This window comes from Thunnus thynnus, chromosome 3, assembly GCF_963924715.1.
Source record: "Thunnus thynnus chromosome 3, fThuThy2.1, whole genome shotgun sequence".
NCBI classification, from domain to species: domain Eukaryota; kingdom Metazoa; phylum Chordata; class Actinopteri; order Scombriformes; family Scombridae; genus Thunnus; species Thunnus thynnus.
Window position 1 is genome coordinate 15141338 of NC_089519.1, and position 22158 is coordinate 15163495.

At 40.0% G+C, this 22158-nt stretch overlaps 3 protein-coding genes and 2 non-coding genes across 6 annotated transcripts in view; 1 reads left to right on the forward strand and 4 right to left on the reverse strand.

Moving 5' to 3' along the window:
• Positions 1-92: 92 nt before the first annotated feature.
• LOC137179610 (scavenger receptor cysteine-rich type 1 protein M130-like) lies at positions 93-4538 on the reverse strand. Its single transcript, XM_067584428.1, has 6 exons — positions 4232-4538; positions 3687-4004; positions 2699-3001; positions 1544-1861; positions 1087-1407; positions 93-721 (listed from the first exon to the last, which is right to left on the reverse strand). The coding sequence occupies exons 1-6, from the start codon at positions 4257-4259 to the stop codon at positions 693-695; spliced, it is 1317 nt and encodes a 438-aa protein (XP_067440529.1). The 5' UTR covers positions 4260-4538; the 3' UTR covers positions 93-692.
• A 4756-nt stretch (positions 4539-9294) lies between these two features.
• On the reverse strand, positions 9295-9367 carry trnak-uuu (transfer RNA lysine (anticodon UUU)). The gene has a single exon. It is a non-coding gene; the product is annotated as a tRNA-Lys (tRNA).
• Positions 9368-12816: 3449 nt separating this feature from the next.
• On the forward strand, positions 12817-20228 carry LOC137179607 (fibrinogen-like protein 1). 2 transcript variants are annotated; one of them, XM_067584416.1, is made up of 7 exons: positions 12817-13154; positions 18107-18275; positions 18429-18588; positions 18668-18765; positions 18845-18933; positions 19432-19625; positions 19818-20228. In XM_067584416.1, exons 2-7 carry the CDS (start codon positions 18164-18166, stop codon positions 20050-20052), a joined length of 888 nt encoding a protein of 295 aa, XP_067440517.1. In that variant the 5' UTR covers positions 12817-13154; positions 18107-18163; the 3' UTR covers positions 20053-20228. The 2 variants fall into 2 exon arrangements, with proteins under 2 accessions (XP_067440517.1, XP_067440516.1); XM_067584415.1 differs by lacking the exon at positions 12817-13154 and adding an exon at positions 17551-17711.
• On the reverse strand, positions 12876-12967 carry trnar-ucu (transfer RNA arginine (anticodon UCU)). Its single transcript is given in 2 exon segments — positions 12876-12911; positions 12931-12967. It is a non-coding gene; the product is annotated as a tRNA-Arg (tRNA).
• LOC137179606 (microtubule-associated tumor suppressor 1 homolog A-like) overlaps positions 20226-22158 on the reverse strand; it is a 41072-nt gene continuing 39139 nt past the window's right edge. Inside the window, exon 15 of the mRNA XM_067584414.1 lies at positions 20226-21673. Within this exon, the coding sequence (XP_067440515.1) occupies positions 21460-21673 (214 nt within the window). The 3' untranslated portion in view covers positions 20226-21459. The remainder of the gene's footprint in view (positions 21674-22158) is intronic.

The window sequence follows — 22158 nt, forward strand, 5'->3', positions numbered from 1 at the left end:
ATGTTTCAGTCAAGTCTCACACTGCTAGAACCAAAACATGTAAAACAAGTAGAAAACACATCATGCTTTTTTGAAATCTGTCTTAAAACAACAGTCAGGGGCCCATATGAACAGTAAACAGTGCCTCCATCCACCAAGTTAAAGGAGCTGCACTTCCTGGTCATCAGACTTAGGCAGCACAGAGTAAAAAATTATATTCAGCTGAAGCAGATTACTGTCTTATTTAATTTTGTAGCAATCCTGTAATAACAGTATAATATTAAGAACATAAACTACATCACTTACATTCACATGATAGCATACAGGAACCCACAAATTGGTGATACCTTGTTGCTAAACACATAGTCAACATGTATTATAGTTTGCAATACAAAGTTCATGAAAAATAAACCAAAAATCTTAGTGACTGAAACAAAAGCTTCACATTAAGGTAGAAAGGGATAACACGGTTACTCCTGTTATTGCTTTGTTGGAGGTTCAAGTACAGTTAGTCCTGAATAAAAGAAGAGTACAGCCTAATCTCACTTCCTGCTTGTAACAATCATCATTTCTCACCCATTTTCCTCCCACTGTCTGCAGTTAATCAATACAATCTATTCTAATAACTAAACACTAATATAATGTAGATTGTAGGAGTCTTTCTACGTCTTAGAAGAAGACCATCCAGGTTTCAACATTCCTGCTTCACGTCCTCATTTCTTGCCTGGTGTCCCCTGTTGGCCTGAAAAGACACAGCACGAGTAGTTATTTTTACATTTGCCTCAACTGTAACAGTTAGTTTGAGTAAGCAAGGAAAACATCATATACATGAATGCACAAATGGCCAAATGACTACAACAATTAGATACAGTTTAAACACAAAAAAATCATCAAGCATAGGAGGGGAGGAATTGTTATCAGTCTGCTTTTGAACAATGTTAATGTAGGAACACATTTAATGCACTTTGGCAAGTTACTCTCAGAAGTAAAACCAAACCAAAACACACTTCAAAAACATTTCTAATTTAAGCATTGGAATAACCAGAGGGCACAAGCCAGATAAGAGGTCAGTATCTATGTTCATACTAGTGCCTGTTAATGTCTCACCTGTGCAGGCCACCTCAACATATGAGGAGGAAAGCCATTGTTTTGCAGCTCCACAATCCATCAGCGCAGACTCAGATCCATCACAGTCGGAGAAAAAACGCCACATAATTTCCTTATTGAGGAGATTGACGCTTTTGGTTGAAACAGCAGCACCACAACCCAACTGTCTACACACCATAGAAGCATGCTTCAGGTCCCAGACTGTGGACTCTGCACTCAGCAGTCTCAGCTCACCCTTGTAGTTCACCAGCAGCTTTCCAGCACAGGGACTGCTGTAGTCCTCTCTGATCACTCCATCATCCAACATCACATCTATAAAGTCTAGTCAGGAGTTAGCAGGAAAAGTGCAGATAAGTTTACACAAGTAAGAATCACATCTAGCACATCATTTGTTGTTATATTGTTTTATAATACAGCTCAATGATTTACAAGGAAAATAAAAATCCAATTCACCTACCTGTGACAGTGATAGAGAGGCTCTGGCTCTGAGAGGAGTAGTTATGATTGAAAATAAAGTTGTGATAAACACAGCTGTAGTTCCCCTGAGACTCCTCTGCTGCAGTAAACGTAAAGAGGGCAGAGTGATTGACAGCTGGCTGGGTCTGGCTGTGGGTTTGGTTGAGACTGTTGAAGATAAGGCTGAAGTGACCTCCAGGGTATTGTGGCTGTGTGGAGCAGTTGATGGTGAAGCTGTAGCCGATGATGAGCTGCACTTCCTGGTCATCAGACTTAGGCAGCACAGAGTAAAAAGTTATATTCGGCTGAAGCAGGATGTCTGCAAGAAAAGAAGAAAATAGGAGAATGCAGGAATACACAAGCTTCTCTCTGCTGGAAATCTTCCAGCTTCTAGTGGTTTACAACAGGAGCATTGATACAGTATTAAGTCTGGTAAAACAGATAAATGATCTGACAGAATCGAACAAGTGTGTCTTAAAACAACAGTCAGGTGTCCATATAAACAGCGAAAGAAGTTTTCCTCGCTGTGATCATTCTTCCTGTTCATACTGGATATTAAAAGATCCCCTTCAAATTCGCTTTGAATGTAAGTGATGGAGGCCAAAATCCACAGTATGTCCACACAGTCATTTTGTGCAAAAATGCATTTAAAAGTTGATGTGAAGCTTATATGAGGCTTCAGCAGTCTGAGTTAGTCATATCAAGTGGATATCTGACACATTTACAGTCTCTTTAGCATCAAATTCCCTCTTTGTGTTTCCTCGGACAGTGTTTCCCTGTTGAGCTGCGGTGGAAGTATAGTAACAAAAGGAGGAACTTTGACGCTAAAAAGACTGTGACGTTGAAAGATATCTACTTGATTTGACTCATTTGGATGCTGAAGCTTCATATTAGCTTCAGATAAATTTTTAAATACATTTTTGCACATAAGGAGGACTATGGATTGTGCATAGGGAACTTCTAATGGTCAGCATAAACAGGAGGAACGATTATAGCAAGAAAAACATGTATCAGTATTTGGGCACCTGACTTGTTTAACATAGACTTGGAACATGGACTTGCGTCCATAGACTCATGGAGGTGTAATTAAAGACATCCATTGTCTGTAACTCAAATCCTCAGCTAAATGTAAAGACAACACTGCTTCTATTCTCACCTGCGCAGACCACTTCAACAGTAGAAGAGGAAGACCACTCCATCACCGTCCCACAATCCATCAGTGCATGCTCAGAGCCGTCACAATCAGAATAAAAGCGCCATGCAGGCAGAAATTCAGTCGAGTTGTCGACTTTGCTGGTTGAAACAGCCGAGCCGCAGCTGAGCTGACTGCACACCACAGCTGCTTCCTTCAGACTCCAGGACTGCCGGTAACTCACCGGTCTCCACTCCTTCTGATGCTTCACCTCCAGCCTGCCAGCACAGTGGCTGAATCCATCCACCAGCCTCACATCATGGAGCTCTGCAATTAAAACATCAGTCACAAGCCAAGTTTCAGATAAAACTGCATAACTGCGTGTAGTAGTAGTAGTTGTTGTCTATTATGTAATGCACATAAAGGTCCTCAGGAACACAGTTAAACCTACCTGCTTCTACAGCTAGCAGTAATGAACCTGAATGTAACTGCACACAGAGATCTTGCCTTTGTAGTTACATTTTTCTTCACAGAAGGTTCTATTCATGTTATTTCTATGAGACAATATGTTTGTCATTTAGGTTCATACCCAACATCAATAGACCAACAGTTTGCGCCATGCATCAGATTTTGCACTGTGTGAGAAAAAAATGTTAAATCATACAAAATAAATAAAAAGACTTCCCCTCAGCAGTCGGGGGATGTCCATGAAAAATGTCCTGATTAAAGATCTTCCTAGTGAGCTGCTATTCAGACATACTCACAGGGAATCCAGATCTATACATAGTTTGACTTTGTTCAGCATTGATCTCAGCACTCTACATGCTGACTTAGTTAAAACCCCAACACTCTCCTTCAGTGTCAGATGCTCATCAAAATAAAGCCTACATACTTATATTGGCTAGAATAAGACAGCAGACAGTAGATATTGTCTTGATTCTCATTCTTACTACTAAGAAACTGGATACTTAATAAACTGGATACTTTGCTGCACTTATTAACTCAGGTTTACCTTTCACAGTGAGATAGAGGGTCTTCGGTTCAGAGAAAACGTCTGAATTGAAATCATAGTTGTAATCGCACTGGTAGGTCCCTCGGTGTGCATCCTCTGCAGCAGGGAAGAAGAACCTGGCGGTACCATCAACAGCTGGCTGGGTCCACTCAGTAGGGTGGTCACTGCCAACTCTAAATTTTAGGCGGATGGAGAGTATTTTCAAAACTGTACTAGTGGAACAAGAGATGGCAAAGCGTTGGCCCTTAAAAAGCTGAGGGTCTTCATCAAAAACATGCTGCGGGGTGTATATGGTTATAAAAGGCTTCACTGGACGTTCTGCAAAGACAAAAAGAGAGTTAAGGGATTACTCACATTTTTTGCATGTTAGCCAATATGCATTAATATATTAGATCCATAGCTGGAAAAAAAAATCCATTGCATGTGGTCTGTCAGAGGAGGAGATATGCCGAGTCTCTAATCTATCTCTAGGGGCATTTGAATGCATTATGTCAAATAATATATCCAAAGCATCAAACTTTGGATACATTTGTATTGTTTTGTACCTATGCAGGTCATGTAAGTCCTCCACATTCCACATTCCTGTTCTGTGGCATTGAGTGTGTCTGTGGAACAGTCCAGAAGATGCTTCTCTTTGCCTCCACAATTAAAGACCGGGCTCGGGGTGTGTTCTGTATTTTGAAGAAGGTTGCTGTAATCCCTCGAATAGAATTCAAGTAGAAACCCACAGCCAAGCTCACTACAGGTAACTTGTGCATCTTCTGGGGTGAAGGATGACTCACACACTGATGCCCATGATGGACCAGACTTCACCTCCAGCCTGCCTGAGCATCTTTTAGGGCCTCCCACAAGTCTCACAGTTTCTAGAGAGAGAGAGAGTTGTTTAAAAAGAATACTTTATATTAACAGCTTGTGGACCTGAGGGCTGGTGAAGCTGAAGACAAACTCAATCTGAATCTCAGTCTGCATAGATACATACATACTGGTGTTTTATAAATTACCTGCACAAGTCACAGTCATTGATATGGTTGAACCACTCGCATGCCAGGATTTACAAAATGAAGAATCAATTCGACTGTCATGACAGTCACTTGACAGCTCCCACACATGCTGACTTTTTTGCAGATGATGCTCCACTGTTGAGATTACACTTCCACAGCCCAGTTGCTCACAAACCTCAGCGGAGTGTTGTGGTTTCCAGAAATACCGTAAATCACTCAGGGGCCTCCATTCTCCGTCATGCTTTCCTTCCAGTGTGCCTGCACAGAGGCTTTCTCCCCCCACCAGTCTCACATCATGAGGATCTGGACAGAGAGAAGAGAGTCAGTGCACACCTGCCAAAAGGAAGTTTCACACTGTTTCATGCAGTCTGTGTATTGTTTGCATTAAAAAAAAAACGTTGGTCTTGGTGTGAGTATGTGGTCTCCCCACACATGCTGTCCCCTCCCAAATTCCTAGTGTTTTTTATCAGTCACCATGTCAGTAGCTGTTGTGGGGTTTATCTATAAATATTCATATTATCACTGAAATTCACCTTTTTCTGAATAATACTCAAGCTTTTGATTGGCATACATTTATGGCTGCTGTCAAAATATAGGGAATAGTTGCTAAAGTGCTACCTGAGTGTACAAAATAGTAAGATTGCTATCAGAGATCAGAGACACTGGTGACCACAGTAGAAAGTGTGAATATATTCTGCTGAAAACAAGACAGATATGAGGTCACTATTTTCATGAGGTAAAACCAATTTTATGTATTGTGCCATGTTACTAGTAGAACTGCCTTTAGTTTTACTCCATTAGTCATATAAAAGGATTTGTAGATTGGTCCTAACTGGATCTTGGTCAACTAAGAATATTTTTATATATAGAATATTTTTTCACAAATAGGGTATTAAAAAATAATTCTTCATTAGTTAACCCACAGAGGGACAGTAAAGCTGCAGTGACTACTAGTTGACTACTCATTTCTTTAAAGCTGCGTTCATAGTTTTTTGTTTGGTTTCTTTGGCCACTTGGGGGCAGCGCAACAAGCTGTAAACACAATACTGACATATTATGATCTTATAAAGTCATTGGTGAACATGTTAGCACAGTTGCTTCTTTACATATCCAGTTGATTTGGGGCAACAGTATCATTCAGTCATGGTTCTGGCCACCTGATGAATGTAAATCCAATATTCACTTTCCTTTTAGCTCTGTTTTTGGTTTCCACTGGCTCCTGAGAGAAATATCTGGCTTTAAAGCTACTAAATGTTCCACTATGTTCACCAGCTAGTCGCTAACAGTGTCTGTTATACGGCTGACTCCAGTGCTCCAGCACTGCTAAAGCCTGCGGAGTTGTCATGTCAAGCACTGTTTAGTGCAATGAACTGTTGCTGTGCTTAGTGTGATTATACTGGGTATCAATGTAAAATTCAGTACTTATTATTTAATGTATACTGTAAATTATACTGTAAATATGTCAAATGGAAAAGGAGGTGATTTTTCTCACAATGCATACAATAAACATAACACAATGGTTCACTAGCTCACATTAGGTCTGAAAAAACAAAACTGATAGATGTGTACAGTACTGGTGCATGAAATTCCAGAAGCTGGTTTGCAGTTGCTGCGGGTTGAGCTGGCACAGTCCTGGAGACGAGACTCGTTGCCTTTACACTGGAACTTTTTTGATAAGACCGGCTTTACTTCCCTCACAAACGACCACCTAATGAGCACTGGAGGCCCACAGCCAAACTCCCTGCAGACCACCTTTTCAGCCTCAGAGTCAAAGCCATCCTCACACACTGGGGCCCAACCCTGATCAGACTTCACCTCCACACTGCCAGAACAAACATGCGATCCACCCACAAGCCTCACAGACTCTGCAAACAACCACAGAGACAGAGAGACGTTTAATTTAAGAGAACCTTTAAAATGGACATATGAGTTTTGTTCGTGCATCCTGTTCTCTCCAGAAGTTTGTTTAAAAAGGTGTTGCTTGGTTGGGTTGTATAAATATGGGGGAAAGTTACAATTTCATGCAACTTTTCTGCAGCTAAAACAGGACTATGAAGGATTTGGGTAAATATTTGATGTGGAAACTTGATTGGGAAAATAGTTAAACTGTTCTAAAACTGATATTTGTAATTTGACATGAAAATACAATTTGATGCCAAAAGTTTCTCTGTGTTACCTGAGCAGATCACCTCCAGGCTGGAGGCCGTCATGTTTTTGCCCTGCACTCTTCTGCGTGTTGTGGAGTCGTTGCACTCTCTCAGGGTTGACTCAGTGCCACGGCAGCTGAAATTTACTTCCCATGCTGGTTCCTGGTTAGTGTTGTTGTTATTGTTTGTTATGGAGACTACAGAGCCACAACCCATCTGCATGCACGCCACTTGTGCATACCTGACTTTAGTCATGGCTTCAGCCCTTTTGTCCTTGACATTCAATGTTCTCCACTCCTCATGGTGCTTCATTTCCAGCCTGCCGGAGCAGCGGCTGTCTCCTCCGACCAGCCGAGCATCATGAGGCGCTGAACAGGGAAAGAAGGCAGTAAAGACTCAGACACCCTTCTCTTAGAAATCTGATCCTGAATTAAGAAAAGTCCATGAGAATCAGAAAACATCTGAAAAATATTGGAATTATAGCAAAAAGTGTAATTTATTAATCATAGAAGATTGCAACCACTGCATTTTGTTTCACAATTGCATTTAACAAAGGAGCAGTGCAGTTCCCATAACTCATACACAACCTGCTGATCTGTTTCTGTTTCATACTTGTCATGGTGTCCATGTGTGTGTCCAAGCTGCATCAGGTCATCAAATGGAAATATTCTAGATGTCTTAGGTGTCATTTTTATGCTCATTTACCTAAAATTCTGCCAGGCATATTTTGTGTCTTTAAAAACTTTGGGATGTTGACCAGAATTTTTTATTATTATTTTATTTAATTCTGTGGGAATGAATTATCTTGCCCTTGACTTCAGCAGACTGTTTTTAGTCTTACACAAAGATAAAATGAGTCTGTCTCATTAAAACAACAAATCAACACTTATAAGAAACCACATGGATGTAGAGTATTACGTCCGTACTGTTTACTCTGTGTACGGTAATCCATTCAATTTTCACACTTAATGGTTTTGTTACTGTCAATAAGCAGTATTTTAGCACAGTTACTCACCATTGGACAGACTTGGATGTTTTTCTTCTGGTTTTAGACTGGAGGTCTCTGTCGTTAGCAGAACAAAACAACAAAATCCTACTAATGACCATTTGAAAACCAAACTCCGATGGCTTGACAGCATTTTTAATTCTGCTCTGATTTCATGTAAACCTGAATCTAAACCTACACTTCAGTTTGAGTTTAGGTAGTTTGCTCAGTGAACACAGCGGGGCTGTACTCTGCACTCTTTATGCACAACACTCTAGTTTGCATAGTCATACCTGCAGCTTACAGCCGGTTGCCTCACCAACATGACCAACAGTCATATTGACCTTTTCACTATGTAGGAGCCTGCAACCCTAAAGCTTAACAGTGGCTGTGAAAGTGGCTCTAACCTTAATCAAAATAATATATTTGCTTGTACATGCATGAGTCCAGTCTTATTGCTCTGTCTTTGAGCCCAACTGATTCCTGTTTGCATGCTTACATTTGTAGTGAACAGCAACACTCTTGAGGATATTGTGAAGGGAAATCCCACTTTAACTCTGCTTGCCAACATATAGGATGTAGACTTTGTGTTTACTATATGCAATGATGAGATATGATGTAAACGAAAACAGCAAGGAATCTATTTGAGTGTCTTGTCTAATTAATACACATAAGGGGGCTGTTTTTAAGACTCAATATTCACACTGAACATGCTGACAGTGTGCTCCAATAGCTCATCACTTTGTCAAGATAACTTTCTTTTATTTTGGAGCAGTATGACTGTCAAGATTAAAATGAAATCGTACAATCATTCAGTGGAAATGTTTTTATATGTCTTTCACTGACAAAATTACTGCTGCCCACAACTCATTAGAAAGTGTTAGTATTGTTTTTATATTTATATAGTTTTCCACCTTGTGTGTAACTTAGAATTTGTTTAACTTTTTCTTTGTTTCTCTTAGTTTGCTAATTTATTCATTTAATGTCAATTATTCTTTTTTAGTCTCAATGGCTTAGTCTCAGTGTTATACAATGAATTACCCTGTGTATGAAATGTAAAAAATTGTCATTGGAAATTATTCATTATTCAGTGTATTTTCATACCTTTGCAAAAACTCTGGTTTGTATGTAGAACATGGAAAACATGCAAATGCTACATGATGGTGACAGTTGGTCGCTATTGTCTTGATGTGTTTGATTTTCACAGCATGGTGGTGATATTTCTACTGTATGTTTTCTATCTTATACAACATGTCTCACGTCTCTTCAGACATGAGACATACTGAGGATTTAGTCACTCGTATCTGTAAACTCTGTAGTTTTTCATTTAGGAAGTACATGACATTGGCTTTACTTTACCTTGCACAGGTCTTGTAGATTTTAAAAAACGTGAACGTGTCCTTTAACTGTAATTGTCTTAAGTACCATCACTAAAGAACTTGCATCGCGATTACTGAAGTTGCCAAAACGACTATCGCCCGAACAGGGACTTGAACCCTGGACCCTCAGATTAAAAGTCTGATGCTCTACCGACTGAGCTATCCGGGCTCTGGAAAACTTCATTTAGATCATCTTTTTTGTAGAAATATATTCTTATAATAGGTTTTTTTTTTAAAAGTATTTATATAATGATCAAGGTTCTCTGATAACCAGATGTCAGTGTAAAACGCTTCGTCAGGCACACATAAGCAGCTGTGCAGGGAAGCTGAAACCATCGATAAGATAACTTATGTCATCCTAACTAAATACTACAGCGCTGCGGATCAGCTGAGTATACAGTATATTTTATATTCTAACGGTATCTGTCAACTTGTTTCTTACAATAAAGACAAACGTAACGCGAGTTTTCGTTTCCTATGATAATGACGGGATGTTTTGCCTTGACCACGCCCCTAACTGATGTCATCGGCCAAGTTCTCCTTTTTCTTCTTCTTCTTTGCAGGAGTTTTCCAGATCTGCCTTTAGGTAAAACCTAAATCTATGGGTAAAACGGGAAAAACACAAAACACCAATAAAACGTAATCTAATTATTTTGGCGATTGTTTAAAAAAGAAATGTAATTAGAAAATATTGGCACATCAAGTTTGTATTAATCATATTTTTTACTTCAAAGTTGCTCATTTTTTTTATTGTTTGCCATGCTGGAATTACAAATATGCAAGAAGCATTTTCACTACAGCCCCGCTTCCACTACCCGCATCAATAGGCAGTGGGTGTGCCCAGCTCTGTCTATGAACCGCCTCGTGAGGCGAGCTGGTTTTAAAAACCCACGTTGTCAGTGAAAGGATTCGAACTGATTTTACCTTGTCCAGGACTGACATTCATATTGGTGTAGTCACGTGCCTCTGGCAAAACACCTTCACTAGCTGGAATAAGAGAGAGGGGGAGGGAGAAAGAATTTTTTAAAAATCTATTTCTATAGAAATCTATTGAAAACTTCGCATATCATCTGTCTTCTACAGTCCCTTAAAGTTATAGACATGCTGCTTTACTTCATTAAGGATATTATTCATACAAATTCCCACTTCTAATGTAATTTCATTGACCCACTCTCTGGAAAAGCTTGTAGTAAACCCTGCAAGAAAGAAAAAAAGATACAAATTGTGACTAGTGAAAATGTAATTTTGGATATGTACAATTTAGTTTGTATAGCACAAATGCCTCAGACAAAACAGAGGTGTTTGGAGAGAATATCCTGCAGTTTGGGAAATACAAGGGGAAGTCTTTCTGCTGGCTCCTTGAGAATGACATCAGGTATGCCATCTACCTGCTCAAGAGTCATGAAAAGGAAGAAGTTGCAGGAGCTATCAAGCTGGTTGCGACAGCAGCAGCAGCATCAGAGGATGACCAGCTGGTCGGTTTTGGCTCACCTGTGGAGAGATCTGGGACAGCAGGGATGATGGCTATGCAGCCTTTAAACTGAAGAAAGGCCAGTGACTAAGATGCACAAGCTACAACAATACCTGTAAAAGAAGCAGCACCTAGCCTCTGACCCTCCTCCTCCACCTCACAAGCTCCTGCTGAAGCCATGGGTGGGTCTCGTTTTCCTTTTTCTTTTTGGTGAAAAAGGTACATAGATACATGCAGATACATGCTGTCATGGGAGCCAACGTGTTTTAGTACACCAAAGGGGGAAAAGTTAAATCATTTCAGTGGTGATATTATTCATACTAGCCTAAGTACAATGAAGACATATTTTTAGAACAATATAATTATTGCTATTAAATGTATTTTCTACTCAGTCTCTATTTTATTTTGATTCTTTTATGTGTCTTACAGCTACTACCACAGACTTCTGGAACAAAAACATCCTGCATCGCCTGAATTGTTCTCTCACACTGAAGCATCATTTAAACCCTTCCTTCTCATGTTGACCATGTTCTGGTCGTGTTCTCACCACGTTTGTGTTTGGTGCTCTACTTATTGTGCTAGTGACTATGAATTGATACCCATCATGATGAGGGTAAGTATCAATCTTTATTTTCTTGTATGGATGAAATTAAAACAAATTCCAGCTGCTTCAGTTACAAACACTTGAATGCATGTTAACAGTGTGCTATGTTGCTTCTCCTGCTTAGGCTATATTGTAATGACTGTGACAACTGACTACTAATCCCTTCAAAATAAATGCATGTGTGTGAATGAAATATAATTGTCATATATTAGAAACATTTCAATACACGGTTATAAACATTTGTTTAGGTATTGTTTCACTACATAAGACTAGAATGAGCAGCTGAAGTAAGAAATGGATTATTTTTGCCTTTACTAACACCAGTTTTTGTATATTGCCAAAATATAAATAAAATATAAATAATTGACAAGACTTTTTCTGCATCTGCTACACTGTCCACACCAACTGAACTGAAGGGTGCGTAAGTAGATGGTTAATGCCTCATATTTCTGTTCATCCACTTAAAGTCGTATTCACTCTGGTTATTTCCGTTACACCTAAACAATTAATTGATTGCTTTTTGATCCACTTCCCTCCTTGCAGCCCCAGCTCTGCCATCTGTTAACAGCCCCGTGCCCCTTCTCCGGGACCTGATGTTTCTCATGACAGAAACAGAAACAGCTGTCACAGTATCAAGTGTGTTTATTTTAACTGTATTTGCATCACAAAAATAGCTATGTAGTGTGTTGTTGTTAATCCTTTAAAGGGAAACTTTCAACCTGGACCCTATTTTCCCAACCTTTTATGACTAAGTGACTAATGAGGACGACAGTTTTTGATATTGGTCCAGTATTCAGCAAGAGAGCTTCAACCGAAAGCTGCAAAATGGCAATGTACTCCTTTGGGGGGATGGCACCCCGTCAACATGCATCCACTGAGTGTGTGTTTTTGCCACTGACAGGCTCAGATTGTTATTATAAGTGTCTGACAACATTATGGGAAGGACCATATAGAGAAATAAAACTTTTTTCTTTATCTTTCACTTGATCCAGTCTGTTTGTTATTGATGTCACTCTGAAATGTGAAATCACTCTGCGAGAATTGTTGTCAAAACAGGGAAATATTCAGCCATGACTTTGAAAATCTTTTAGATAAAACTAAGCTAGACTTTCTGTACTCCAACACAACAAACTCCTCTTGGCACTCCTCTCTCCAACTCTGTCATGCCTGAATTTTCAGCTGATTTCAACAACAACTCAATTCTCAGGACAATTTGGAGTCATTTTTTAAGAACAAAAAAAGACTAAATACTCTGATTTCAGCTTCTCATATGTGAATATTGTCTGGAGAACGCCATCAGTCCAACAGTCCTCAGCAGCTGCAACATAAACACACTCAGGAGGACTGTCTGAGAGAGAAGGCAGAGGAGGAAGAGGAGGAGAAAATAGAGCTAACAACAGGGCAGCATTGTATACATATATAGGCTATATATATATGTGTATGTGTGTGTGTATACTTAAGTAGAAATAAAACAAAATAACCAATGAAATTAACAATGAACATATACAACAGACTCTAAATAAGCAACATAAACAGAAGAACAGGAAGAAGCAACATGCCTGTGTAATCCTGCCCCAAATCAAACGATACGTGACAAAAGTGCGACTCCGGTGGGACTCGAACCCACAACCTTTGAATCACCTCTCAAGTGCTTGACTAGAAGTCCAATGCGCTATCCATTGCGCCACGGAGCCACCTGTTGACAACAACCGTATAAGCAGATTTAACTTCTCACAGTCTAACAGTTAGCGTTCATTATTCCCTTTGTAACTTCCTAAGTACTTAGCATAAAGTAATGTAAAGCAGTACACGGTGTACAATTGAAAGAAACCTTTTACTGGTACTTCGACAAGTATACTAGCAGTAACGGGACGGACAAAGGTAAGGAGTCGACATATCAGCTCTCAGAGCGCCGTCCTGGTCGGGACTGGCGTTAATAATATTACATTCACTGTCCTGAAAACCCGCAGGCACAACAATTCAGGGCATGGACGCGTATCCTCTTATATGTTTAGAGTAATTAACGTTAGCGGTTTTGGAGAAGGCCGCTAGCCTCTCTTCCACTACGCTCTGTGACTGGATTCTCATATAAGGCATCGGTCTTACACTCTGTATAATAAGTTCTGCTAAGAAGTTGAGTTTTATTTCTGTTTGTGTCCGTATTCAAGGCAGCACAGTGGACCGTAATCGTATTTGTCCCAACAGTCTCCACGGCACAGTACGAACCTGATCAGACTTCCTGTTTGGCTCCGTGAGCCTTCAAAATAACAGAGCAACATTTTTCAAAGCAACAACTGCATCAGGATAAATTAATAAATCACTGCAACAATTATATAACGTGAATTACCACTATAGGTAGCATCTGATAACTATAGAGGTTGCATACTGAACCACAACCACACAAAACATACTCTTAATTGAACATTTCTTTGAGATGGCTACATAATCTTACAACACGTTTGCATGAACATTATAGGAACTCTAGTGGATTTTACACCTGCATAGTAAAATTGACAATCTGGAAATATGTGGACACACTGTTTAACAGTTACTTTTGCTACCCAGTGTGTTAAACACTATAGTTATTTTTTGACTCAAATGTCTCCATTTGATTTGACATACATGTATCTTTAACTTGACTAGATGTATGTGTCTAAACACTGGCCAAACAAATTAACAGCTGTTAAAAAAAGAGGAGCTTTAAGTTACATAAGTGGACTGATTCAGCATCCAGTGACACAAAAAATATTGAATTTGTTGCACTGATTTTTAAACCCTTCATTTGTTCTTTGTAGCTGACGGTAGATTGGTAGTCAAGGATTCAATGTCTGAGCGCAGCACAAATTGTGGAAACAGAAAAAAGAAATACTTATACAAGACTGACAGCAGCTTCAGATGCTTGAGAGTCAAAGGCTCCAAGGTTACTGTGGTGAATCGATGAGGGCCATAGGATGGTTTCTGCATTTATACGCGATCTTTAGGCCCCTTTACAGGGTCCCTGTGTCAGAATCTTGTTTAATATTTCGTTGATTTTTATGTTTGAGTGTTGTGGGTTTGTAACGATGTTGCTTTTACGCTGAAAAAAAACGGAAGAAGCTGTTCTGGATAATGGCACGTGGCTAAGGCGGCACTACAGAGGAGTCCTGTTTGCGAGTTTTCACCATGGATGTAGAATAAGAGCTCCAATGATACATCCATGGTTTTCACAGAAGAGTCTGATTGCAGCCGCGGCGGGACTTCTGGTGGTGTTTTATATCGCTACCATGCACCATTTTACAGTTAATATGGAAATATTTATTCAAGTAGTCATTGATTTATTTTGATTCACTATTATCAGTGTGTTCATGGTGAATATCATTTTGATAACATAAACCATAGAAAGAAATTAACGAAAAATGTGTCCAAATGTGTTTCAAACACTCATACAGTAAAGTTGTGTTGTGTAAAATGTAGATGACTGCTCTGACTGGAATAAAAGGCGGTCTGACCATGAAACAGTTATGTCATTTACCATTTAAAGACATTATCATTGTTTTTATTTTACTTAACCTTCATTTAACCTGGAAAGCCTCATTGAGATGACAGATAATCTGTTTCTGCAGTGTCCCAGAGTGGCAATGATCATTACTATTAATTAATTATCATTATTAAATATTATGTTCTTTTTTCATATATACATTTCCTTAATTTTGTCATTTTTGATGAACATTTAACAGTCTGTGTAAAGATCACTGAATGTTATTCCCACAACTAGTCAAGGCAGACAATAGATAGATTCAAGACATTTATTGAACTCATAATTCAACACATTTGATCAAATCAAACATATATATATATATATATATGTTGATGCTGTTGATGAATACACAAATAAATACAGACATGGCTGGTTATAGTCTTGTCAGAGCTGGTGCTGAGGCTGCAGTCTGACCAGAGGAGGGATGTATGGAGGTCTGAGGTGAAGGAAGATGAGCAGAAGAGTCTGGAGGGACAGAAGTCAATACGCCTGAATGTGATATAATGAACATAAATTGTCTGTTTTTGAACCAACAGCAGTAGAAGTTTCATTCTTCACCATGTTGCACTGAAGGACTGAAGATGAGAGCAGTTCAAGGAGACACAGGAGCTTTTACTAGACTAAATAAAAAAACACAGACAAGCAAAATAAACATAAGTAAAAACAACTTACACAAAATAACATCGCACTATGAAATAAACACAAGTGCATATTTACTTGACAAGCAGCATCAGGTCCATTGATTTAGATCTCCTGATGATGTCACAGAGTTATAAACGTATCCATTCGCTGTGATCAGGCTGGGTGTCTGCTGACTGTCGGCACAACCCAGTGACATTACTGGCACTCATCAGCTGTGGAAAAAGTATGATGCTGAACTGAAACTATGCACTGACCCAGTGTGCTGTCTTCATCCTGGAGCCATCAGACCTGGAGGGTTAGAGGCCTGAGTGAAGGCCGCTCGCTGAGGGTCAGAGGTGATGATGAGGAAGCTGAGCAGGTATCTGTTGTTTGTGTAGCTCAGCTGCAGCTACTTCATCCTGCTGTCTGTGACTCTGCTCTTACCAAGAAAAAATATAAAATTTATACATTCACAAACATATCTATCAGTGCTGCTGCTCCACATGCTCCTCATAGTTGTTCAGCAGCTAAATGAACCTGAACTGCACTGATTTCAGACAGAGAAAGAAACTAAAGAAATCTGGATTTACTGAACGTGCTGCCTTTTCTCAGAACACAGGAGACAGACAGGATGAAGGGTAGGGTGTAAGCATGAGGGAAATGAAATGAAAATATGACATTTCAGTGTAAAAGGTCAATAACTTAGTGAAATCTCAGTGTGCATGTGTATTTGAAAACAGGAAAAACTAACTCTTCTGAGTCTAGATCATTTTCTGACAGCTCAGACAACAAGATGCAGAATTCCCACAAAGCATTATTCTGTCTGATATAATTAGACAGATAAACTGATTCAGATAAACAAAGCCACGCCAGGGTTTGTCTGATCAACAATAACACAGGTGTGCACAATGTAACTCAGTAAATAAACAAGTCATATTTGAAGTGTTAGTTATATAAATGTCAGTCACAAATACGAGAGACAGAGCAATACATTTATTTGTTGTTGGTCGTTATTATTAATATCAATTAATATTACCAATGTTATCCACATATATTCTGGATAAACTTTTCAGTGAAGTTAGTCATGAAGTTTGAATCACTGCTTCTGCTTCTTCACTTCTCGCGGAGTCAACCAGCAGAAATACAGACACTCTGCCAAAATGGCTACAGAGCGCACACTAGTGGACAAAAATATTACATCAGTAGTGGTTTAGCAGGACCATAGAGGAGGATCCGGCAAGGTTTGAGGGATGCTTAGTGCGGGAAAAATTACAACTTTATAGTGGGGATGTGCAGAGATCCCAGTACTTGTATTTGTATCTGTATTTGTTGAGGCAGCAAAATTATTTGTATCTGTATTTGTATTCCAATAAGAATAAGAGTGGAAAGAGGCTTAAAAATCCTGTTTTTGTTTTTATTACACTTTTAATTTTAGAAAATTATTATGATTACTGAGCTAAAACTTTACTCATCGCCTCATTGCAGCCAGACCTATCTATTTGTACAGCCATAACACAGAGACAGCACATCGTGTAATGTGTAGGGAGGAACTTCAAAGGCAATTATTGCTTTGCACTTTTCATTTATTGCCTATTTTTTTACAACCTAATTTGTGGAAAGGAGAAGGGGAACAACAGGTTATGGAGAGTCTTTAAGAGAACTTGTGTGTTGCTTGTGTCAGTAGCTCAGCTTTATCTCTGGGGAACACCCCCAACAAATAATTTTTAAAATATTTGTATGAAACAAATATTCATATAAAACCTACTATTTGTGCTTTGCCGAATAATGTATTTGTATTCGGGCAAACCCCTACTTTGTACTATATAAATACAGACAATTACTCTGTTGTTGGGGATGTTGGTGATCTCAATTTATAACACACATTCATAACTCCATCTCTCCCTGCGCTGATATTAAATAAGTTAAATTATATCCAAATGAAATTACAGTAGTTGTATCCTGTGGGACACATGGCCCACCAGGCAGTCACCCTTCTGACTGTGAACTTTATAGTTCAAGAGGCATTAGGAGCAAACACAAAGACTATTTACTTCAACCACTAGAGGGAGGCAGGGAGATTGCAGTCTAATAGAGTCCTGTTGAGAAAGAGCAGTGAAGTGATGCTGCAAACTCAAACTGTCAAACAGGTCAGAGGAGAGTCTGTACAGTCAGTCAGACTGTACAGACAAAGGGAGACAAGAGAGTTTGTTAGATTGATCCAGTCACTGATCAGATCATTGATTATGGGAATGCTGAGGACATCAGTGGCCATTCTTCTTCACCTGGCTGCCTCTCTGGCGGTAAGATACTCCATAATTAATAATATATTATACCATGTCATGGGATTTTGAATCATACCATGTTCCAGTTTTGTGTTATGTGTGCTGGTTTAGAAATATCTGTCTCTGAGATTTCTGCCTTCACGCCAACAGAAAAGAGGTGATAGGATTTTTTTTTTCTTTTAAAAATGCCATTTTCAAAACAACAGTTCTTCTCCAAGAATCTGTGTTCCTGTTACATTGGATAATCCACAGACCTCACTGTGAACAGCTTTTATACAACAGCTTGTTTGTCGGCTGTAGAGCTGCACCGTTGCAGTTTATGTCCAGTTGTAACATGTTTCTTGTCTGTCTTTAGTCACTGTAGTTATACATATTTCTAGGTTGTTGACTGGTTGTTGACTGTCTCGGTCCAGGCTCCTGTGCCATGTGAGGAGAAGGTGGTTCGTCTGGAAGCAGAGATCCAGGGCCTGATGAATGTGATCAACGACCAGCATCGCTACATCAAGGAGCTCCACAAGAGCCAGGCCCAGCAGCTGGAGAACATACCCAACTCACACCTGGGCCCTGACAACCTCTACAAAGGTAGGTACTGACCTCTAAGAGAGATACGGTATGTGTCTGTTGGCTTCCACTGCACCCAACCAATTGTTTACCTGTCTGATTTGAGTATTTAACGACATATATATATATATATAATGTGTGTGTGTGTGTGTGTGTGTGTGTGTGTGTGTGCAGACTGCTCCGAGGTGTTTGCAGATGGTAACGTGGCTAGTGGTCTGTATGTGATTCGGCCAGATGGCTCTCCCACCGCACTGAGCGTCTACTGTGACATGAACAATGGAGGTGGTTGGACCGTCTTTCAGCGGAGAAGAGACGGCAAGGAGAGCTTTGACAGGTGTGTGGAGTTAAAGTTACTCTCTGAATGCATCAAGAAAATTTGACACTGCCAGTAAATGTACTATGTGTGTGTGCAGATCGTGGGTGGAGTACAAGCATGGATTTGGAGACCTCTACTCTCCTGATGGAGAATTCTGGCTTGGCAATGAACCGTTACACTTTATCACCTCACAAGGTGTGTGTGTACCTGCATGTGTGTGGGTGGTTTGTCAGACATTACAGGATGGTTGTCCGTATAACTCTGTGTCTTCTAGGAAACTACGACCTGCGGATCGACATGGAGGACTTTGAGGGTAATCAGCGCTATGCAGAGTACAAGAACTTCAAAGTGGATGATGAAAAGGTAAAAAAGATTAAAAAGAGAAACATTAACAATTGATCACTTCTGACCATCTATCTTCATTTATCATATCATCTCCCAGCTCTATCTATTCACTGCACTCCTTCTCTACTCTGTAGGCATCTCTTTAACCTCACCCTCTCTTCTTTTCCCATAACAGTTGGGTCTTATTTAGACTAAGCATGTTCTTTGTTTTTCATGACTTTTACTGTGGAAACAGCTCTGTGCTTGGTCTCCCTGCCAGCTGTTCTCCATCTCTTCCCTTTCATTCTCCTCTCTTCTCCTTTTCTTCTCTCTCATATTTAAATTATTAAATGAGTTTCCTCCTTTTCATCCCTTCACATAACTTATTGCTTCACCTAATTTATTATTCATTCACCTCAATCTGACTCCATGTCTTTTTTCTTAAACCCTCTTGCCTTCTTGAGCTTAGATTATTTTGTTACACATTTTTATGACTTTATAGAAACTGTTTGCTTTCACTCCCATTTCCATTCAAAGGACCAGTACCAGTTACATTTGGGAGAATACACAGGGAATGCAGGGGATGCTCTGTCTGATGACCCCTCCTCTGCTGGGCAGAAATGGATCGGTCCAGGCTTGGGGTCGAGCGGGGTCAATTTCAGCACCTACGACCAGCTGAATGACGACGCCAAGTGTATCAAACACAGCAAGTCAGGCTGGTGGTTCAGCAGGTACAGATACTTTAGTTTAGTACTTTAGTCCTGCTGTGGTGCTTCAGTTATGCCGTGAAGAAGAAAGTGTTACAAATAAACAGAGCAAAACAAGGGAGCAAAGTTTAAAATAGCTATATATTTATATATGTATATATGTATGTGTGTGTTTCATCTTTTTCCTTTTCCTCTCTTGTTATTTCCTCATGGCAGGTGTGCTTCAGGGAACCTCAATGGTCATTACTACAAAGGACCGTACCAAGCGATGACTGATGACGGGGTGGTGTGGTACACATGGCACGGTTGGTGGTACTCCATCAAATCTGTGATCATGATGGTACGAGCTGCTGACCTCGAGCATCCGCCGCCGGTCATCGCCCCGTTGCCAGGGCAACTCGACCCAAGCAAAGCAGCAGGCAACATCATTGATGGTCCTCATGGCCGATAGGTTGATAGCAACAGTTGTTCCTTGCTTTACATACAGTAATCAACATCAGTCACAAGTGTTACAGGGTAAAAACTTGGTAAACTCTTTCCTGTATTCCTGTTTGACTTTTTACACTTTTTGCATCATTGTATTTTTTTTATGAAAATTGAAAATAAAACAATGTTGCTGTAATCTTATGTCATATTGTATTTATTCTGTGTCCAAAATAAAACAGAACATGGTTCACTGAGGCATTTTGGGCACATCTGAGGTTTTTTGAGGACAAACGACAGACAAAGTGAAAACAGAGGCCAGTGTGTGTCAGTTTTCACTGTGGAAATGACTGCAACCATCACTGGCAGGTTTTGTGGTAATTTAACATGTGACCCAAAGCAAAGACACATTAACTCACCAGTTCAGCTTCTTTGCCTTGTTTGTTTGGGCACGAGGTGATTTTAGAGGATGTGGGGTCGGATTCCTTTGTTAATCAGGGATTTAAGGGAAAAAGTAAAATGGGGGTGGGAGTGGGTACACGGTCCTGTCCAGCACCCTCCTCATTAAATAAACTGCATATGGCTCTGAGAGGGTGTGTGTGTGCCTGAACTGGCCCGCTCAGACTTAACATCCAAGGGTGATTACATTCCACATAGTAGATTAAGGTAGCGGTTGTGAGGAGCTTACACGGAGGAACACATATTCATTGGATCAAAGGTTCAGGTCACTTCCTCAGATGAACAAAGTGAATATTTGTTCCTGTTGGCCCTCGTTAAGGACATGAAGTTCATTCACTTCTTCCAGAGGTCCAAAGCAGAACAGTGATTGAGCTTCACTCTTTGGGGAAAAAAATGTCCTCTTTAAAAAGGGAGAAGGCGAAACAATCCACATAAATCCACCAACAAATACCCGTCATTTTATGATTTGCCAAACCCAAACAACTTTGAGTCTGTTTCCACAAGTACATACGCCACGAAGCCAAGGTTTTTTCTCATCCACCTCTTCAGAAAGAGAACAGGATGAGCTGAATTTAAACTATACAACATAACAAAAGAAAATGGTAAGGATAGTCATAACGAGAGTGAGGCGTTATATACAGACCCTGAGGTGTGCCTGTTATTTAGGTTTTCTTCAGAAAAAGAAGAAAGGTTTGTTGGAGAACCAGGCGTTTGGTAGACAGAGACTGATAGAGAGCAAGGCCAGTCCCACGCTCAGACGTTAAGTGCATCTGTGCCACTGTAATGTCTTTTCACTTTCAAAACAAGTGTCTTTAACGCTAATTATTCAAAATGTACAAGTTCATCATGGGATTCATATCCAACAACACTGTATTTGGAATAGCTTCGATCCTTGCGAGGCTTGAAAAAGGTGATGATGAGGAGAATCGGGAGGTCAGAGGAGAGGAAGGGGGTTGTTGTTTGTTGTGTGTGTGGGTTATCTGGGTGATAAGGGTGCGGTAGTGGGGAAGGAGGCAGAGTTCCGTGGGGAGCTGAAGGGTGAGGTGGGTGAGAGGCGGCGGGGACTAGCCAGCAGGTCACCGTTGTGCAGCTTCCACAGCAGCTCCTCGTTCTCCATGGACAGACGCTTGTTGACCTTGGACTCTTTCTGCAGCGTCTGCTGGAGTTTGGCTTGTTCACTGGACAGCTGCCTGTAGGGGGACACAGAGAGCTGTAGTGGCTAACAGAGTCATGGTTCATGTAGATAAAAGACCATATGAAAGGATTAAACTGGACTTGGATTGAAACGGTTGTAATAACTGCTTCATACTACTAATGTGTTAAACTCTTTTTTGAAAGCTTTTCTGAAAAGATCAGAATATCTCAAACCAGCCTGGGAAGCAACTGACAGAGCTGAGTTGACCATCTGTGCTCCAAAATGTTCTCTGTCTATTGACAAATGTCCAGTTTCCACTAGTTAGATGACACACTGATCACAAAAACTTCCTTCATGTGGCTGTCTCCTGTTGTGTAAAAGCTTAAATCCCACTATTTTATCTCAGATATTATGAGTTGCGGCAAATGTGAGACAAAATTCTGATGCAAGATAAAACCATTCAGTCCGCACACAAACGATTGACCTTTTGTTCACTGTGGAAGGGCTAAAAATCCACAGACAGTGAGTTAAAACTCCACA

What these genes read in the sequence shown, in the direction of transcription:
- LOC137179610 (XM_067584428.1), bottom strand. Translation starts at nt 4,259, where the DNA reads ATGTGGAGGACTTACATGACCTGCATAG. An exon ending in TGTTGAAGTGGTCTGCGCAG is followed by an intron (nt 1,862 to 2,698) that starts GTGAGAATAGAA and finishes CTTTTCTTGCAG; the next exon opens with ACATCCTGCTTCAGCCGAAT. An exon ending in CCTCTCTATCACTGTCACAG is followed by an intron (nt 1,408 to 1,543) that starts GTAGGTGAATTG and finishes ACTCCTGACTAG; the next exon opens with ACTTTATAGATGTGATGTTG.
- LOC137179607 (XM_067584415.1), top strand. Translation starts at nt 17,655, where the DNA reads ATGGGAATGCTGAGGACATCAGTGGCCATTCTTCTTCACCTGGCTGCC. An exon ending in ACCTGGCTGCCTCTCTGGCG is followed by an intron (nt 17,712 to 18,106) that starts GTAAGATACTCC and finishes GTCTCGGTCCAG; the next exon opens with GCTCCTGTGCCATGTGAGGA. An exon ending in TCAAAGTGGATGATGAAAAG is followed by an intron (nt 18,934 to 19,431) that starts GTAAAAAAGATT and finishes TTCCATTCAAAG; the next exon opens with GACCAGTACCAGTTACATTT.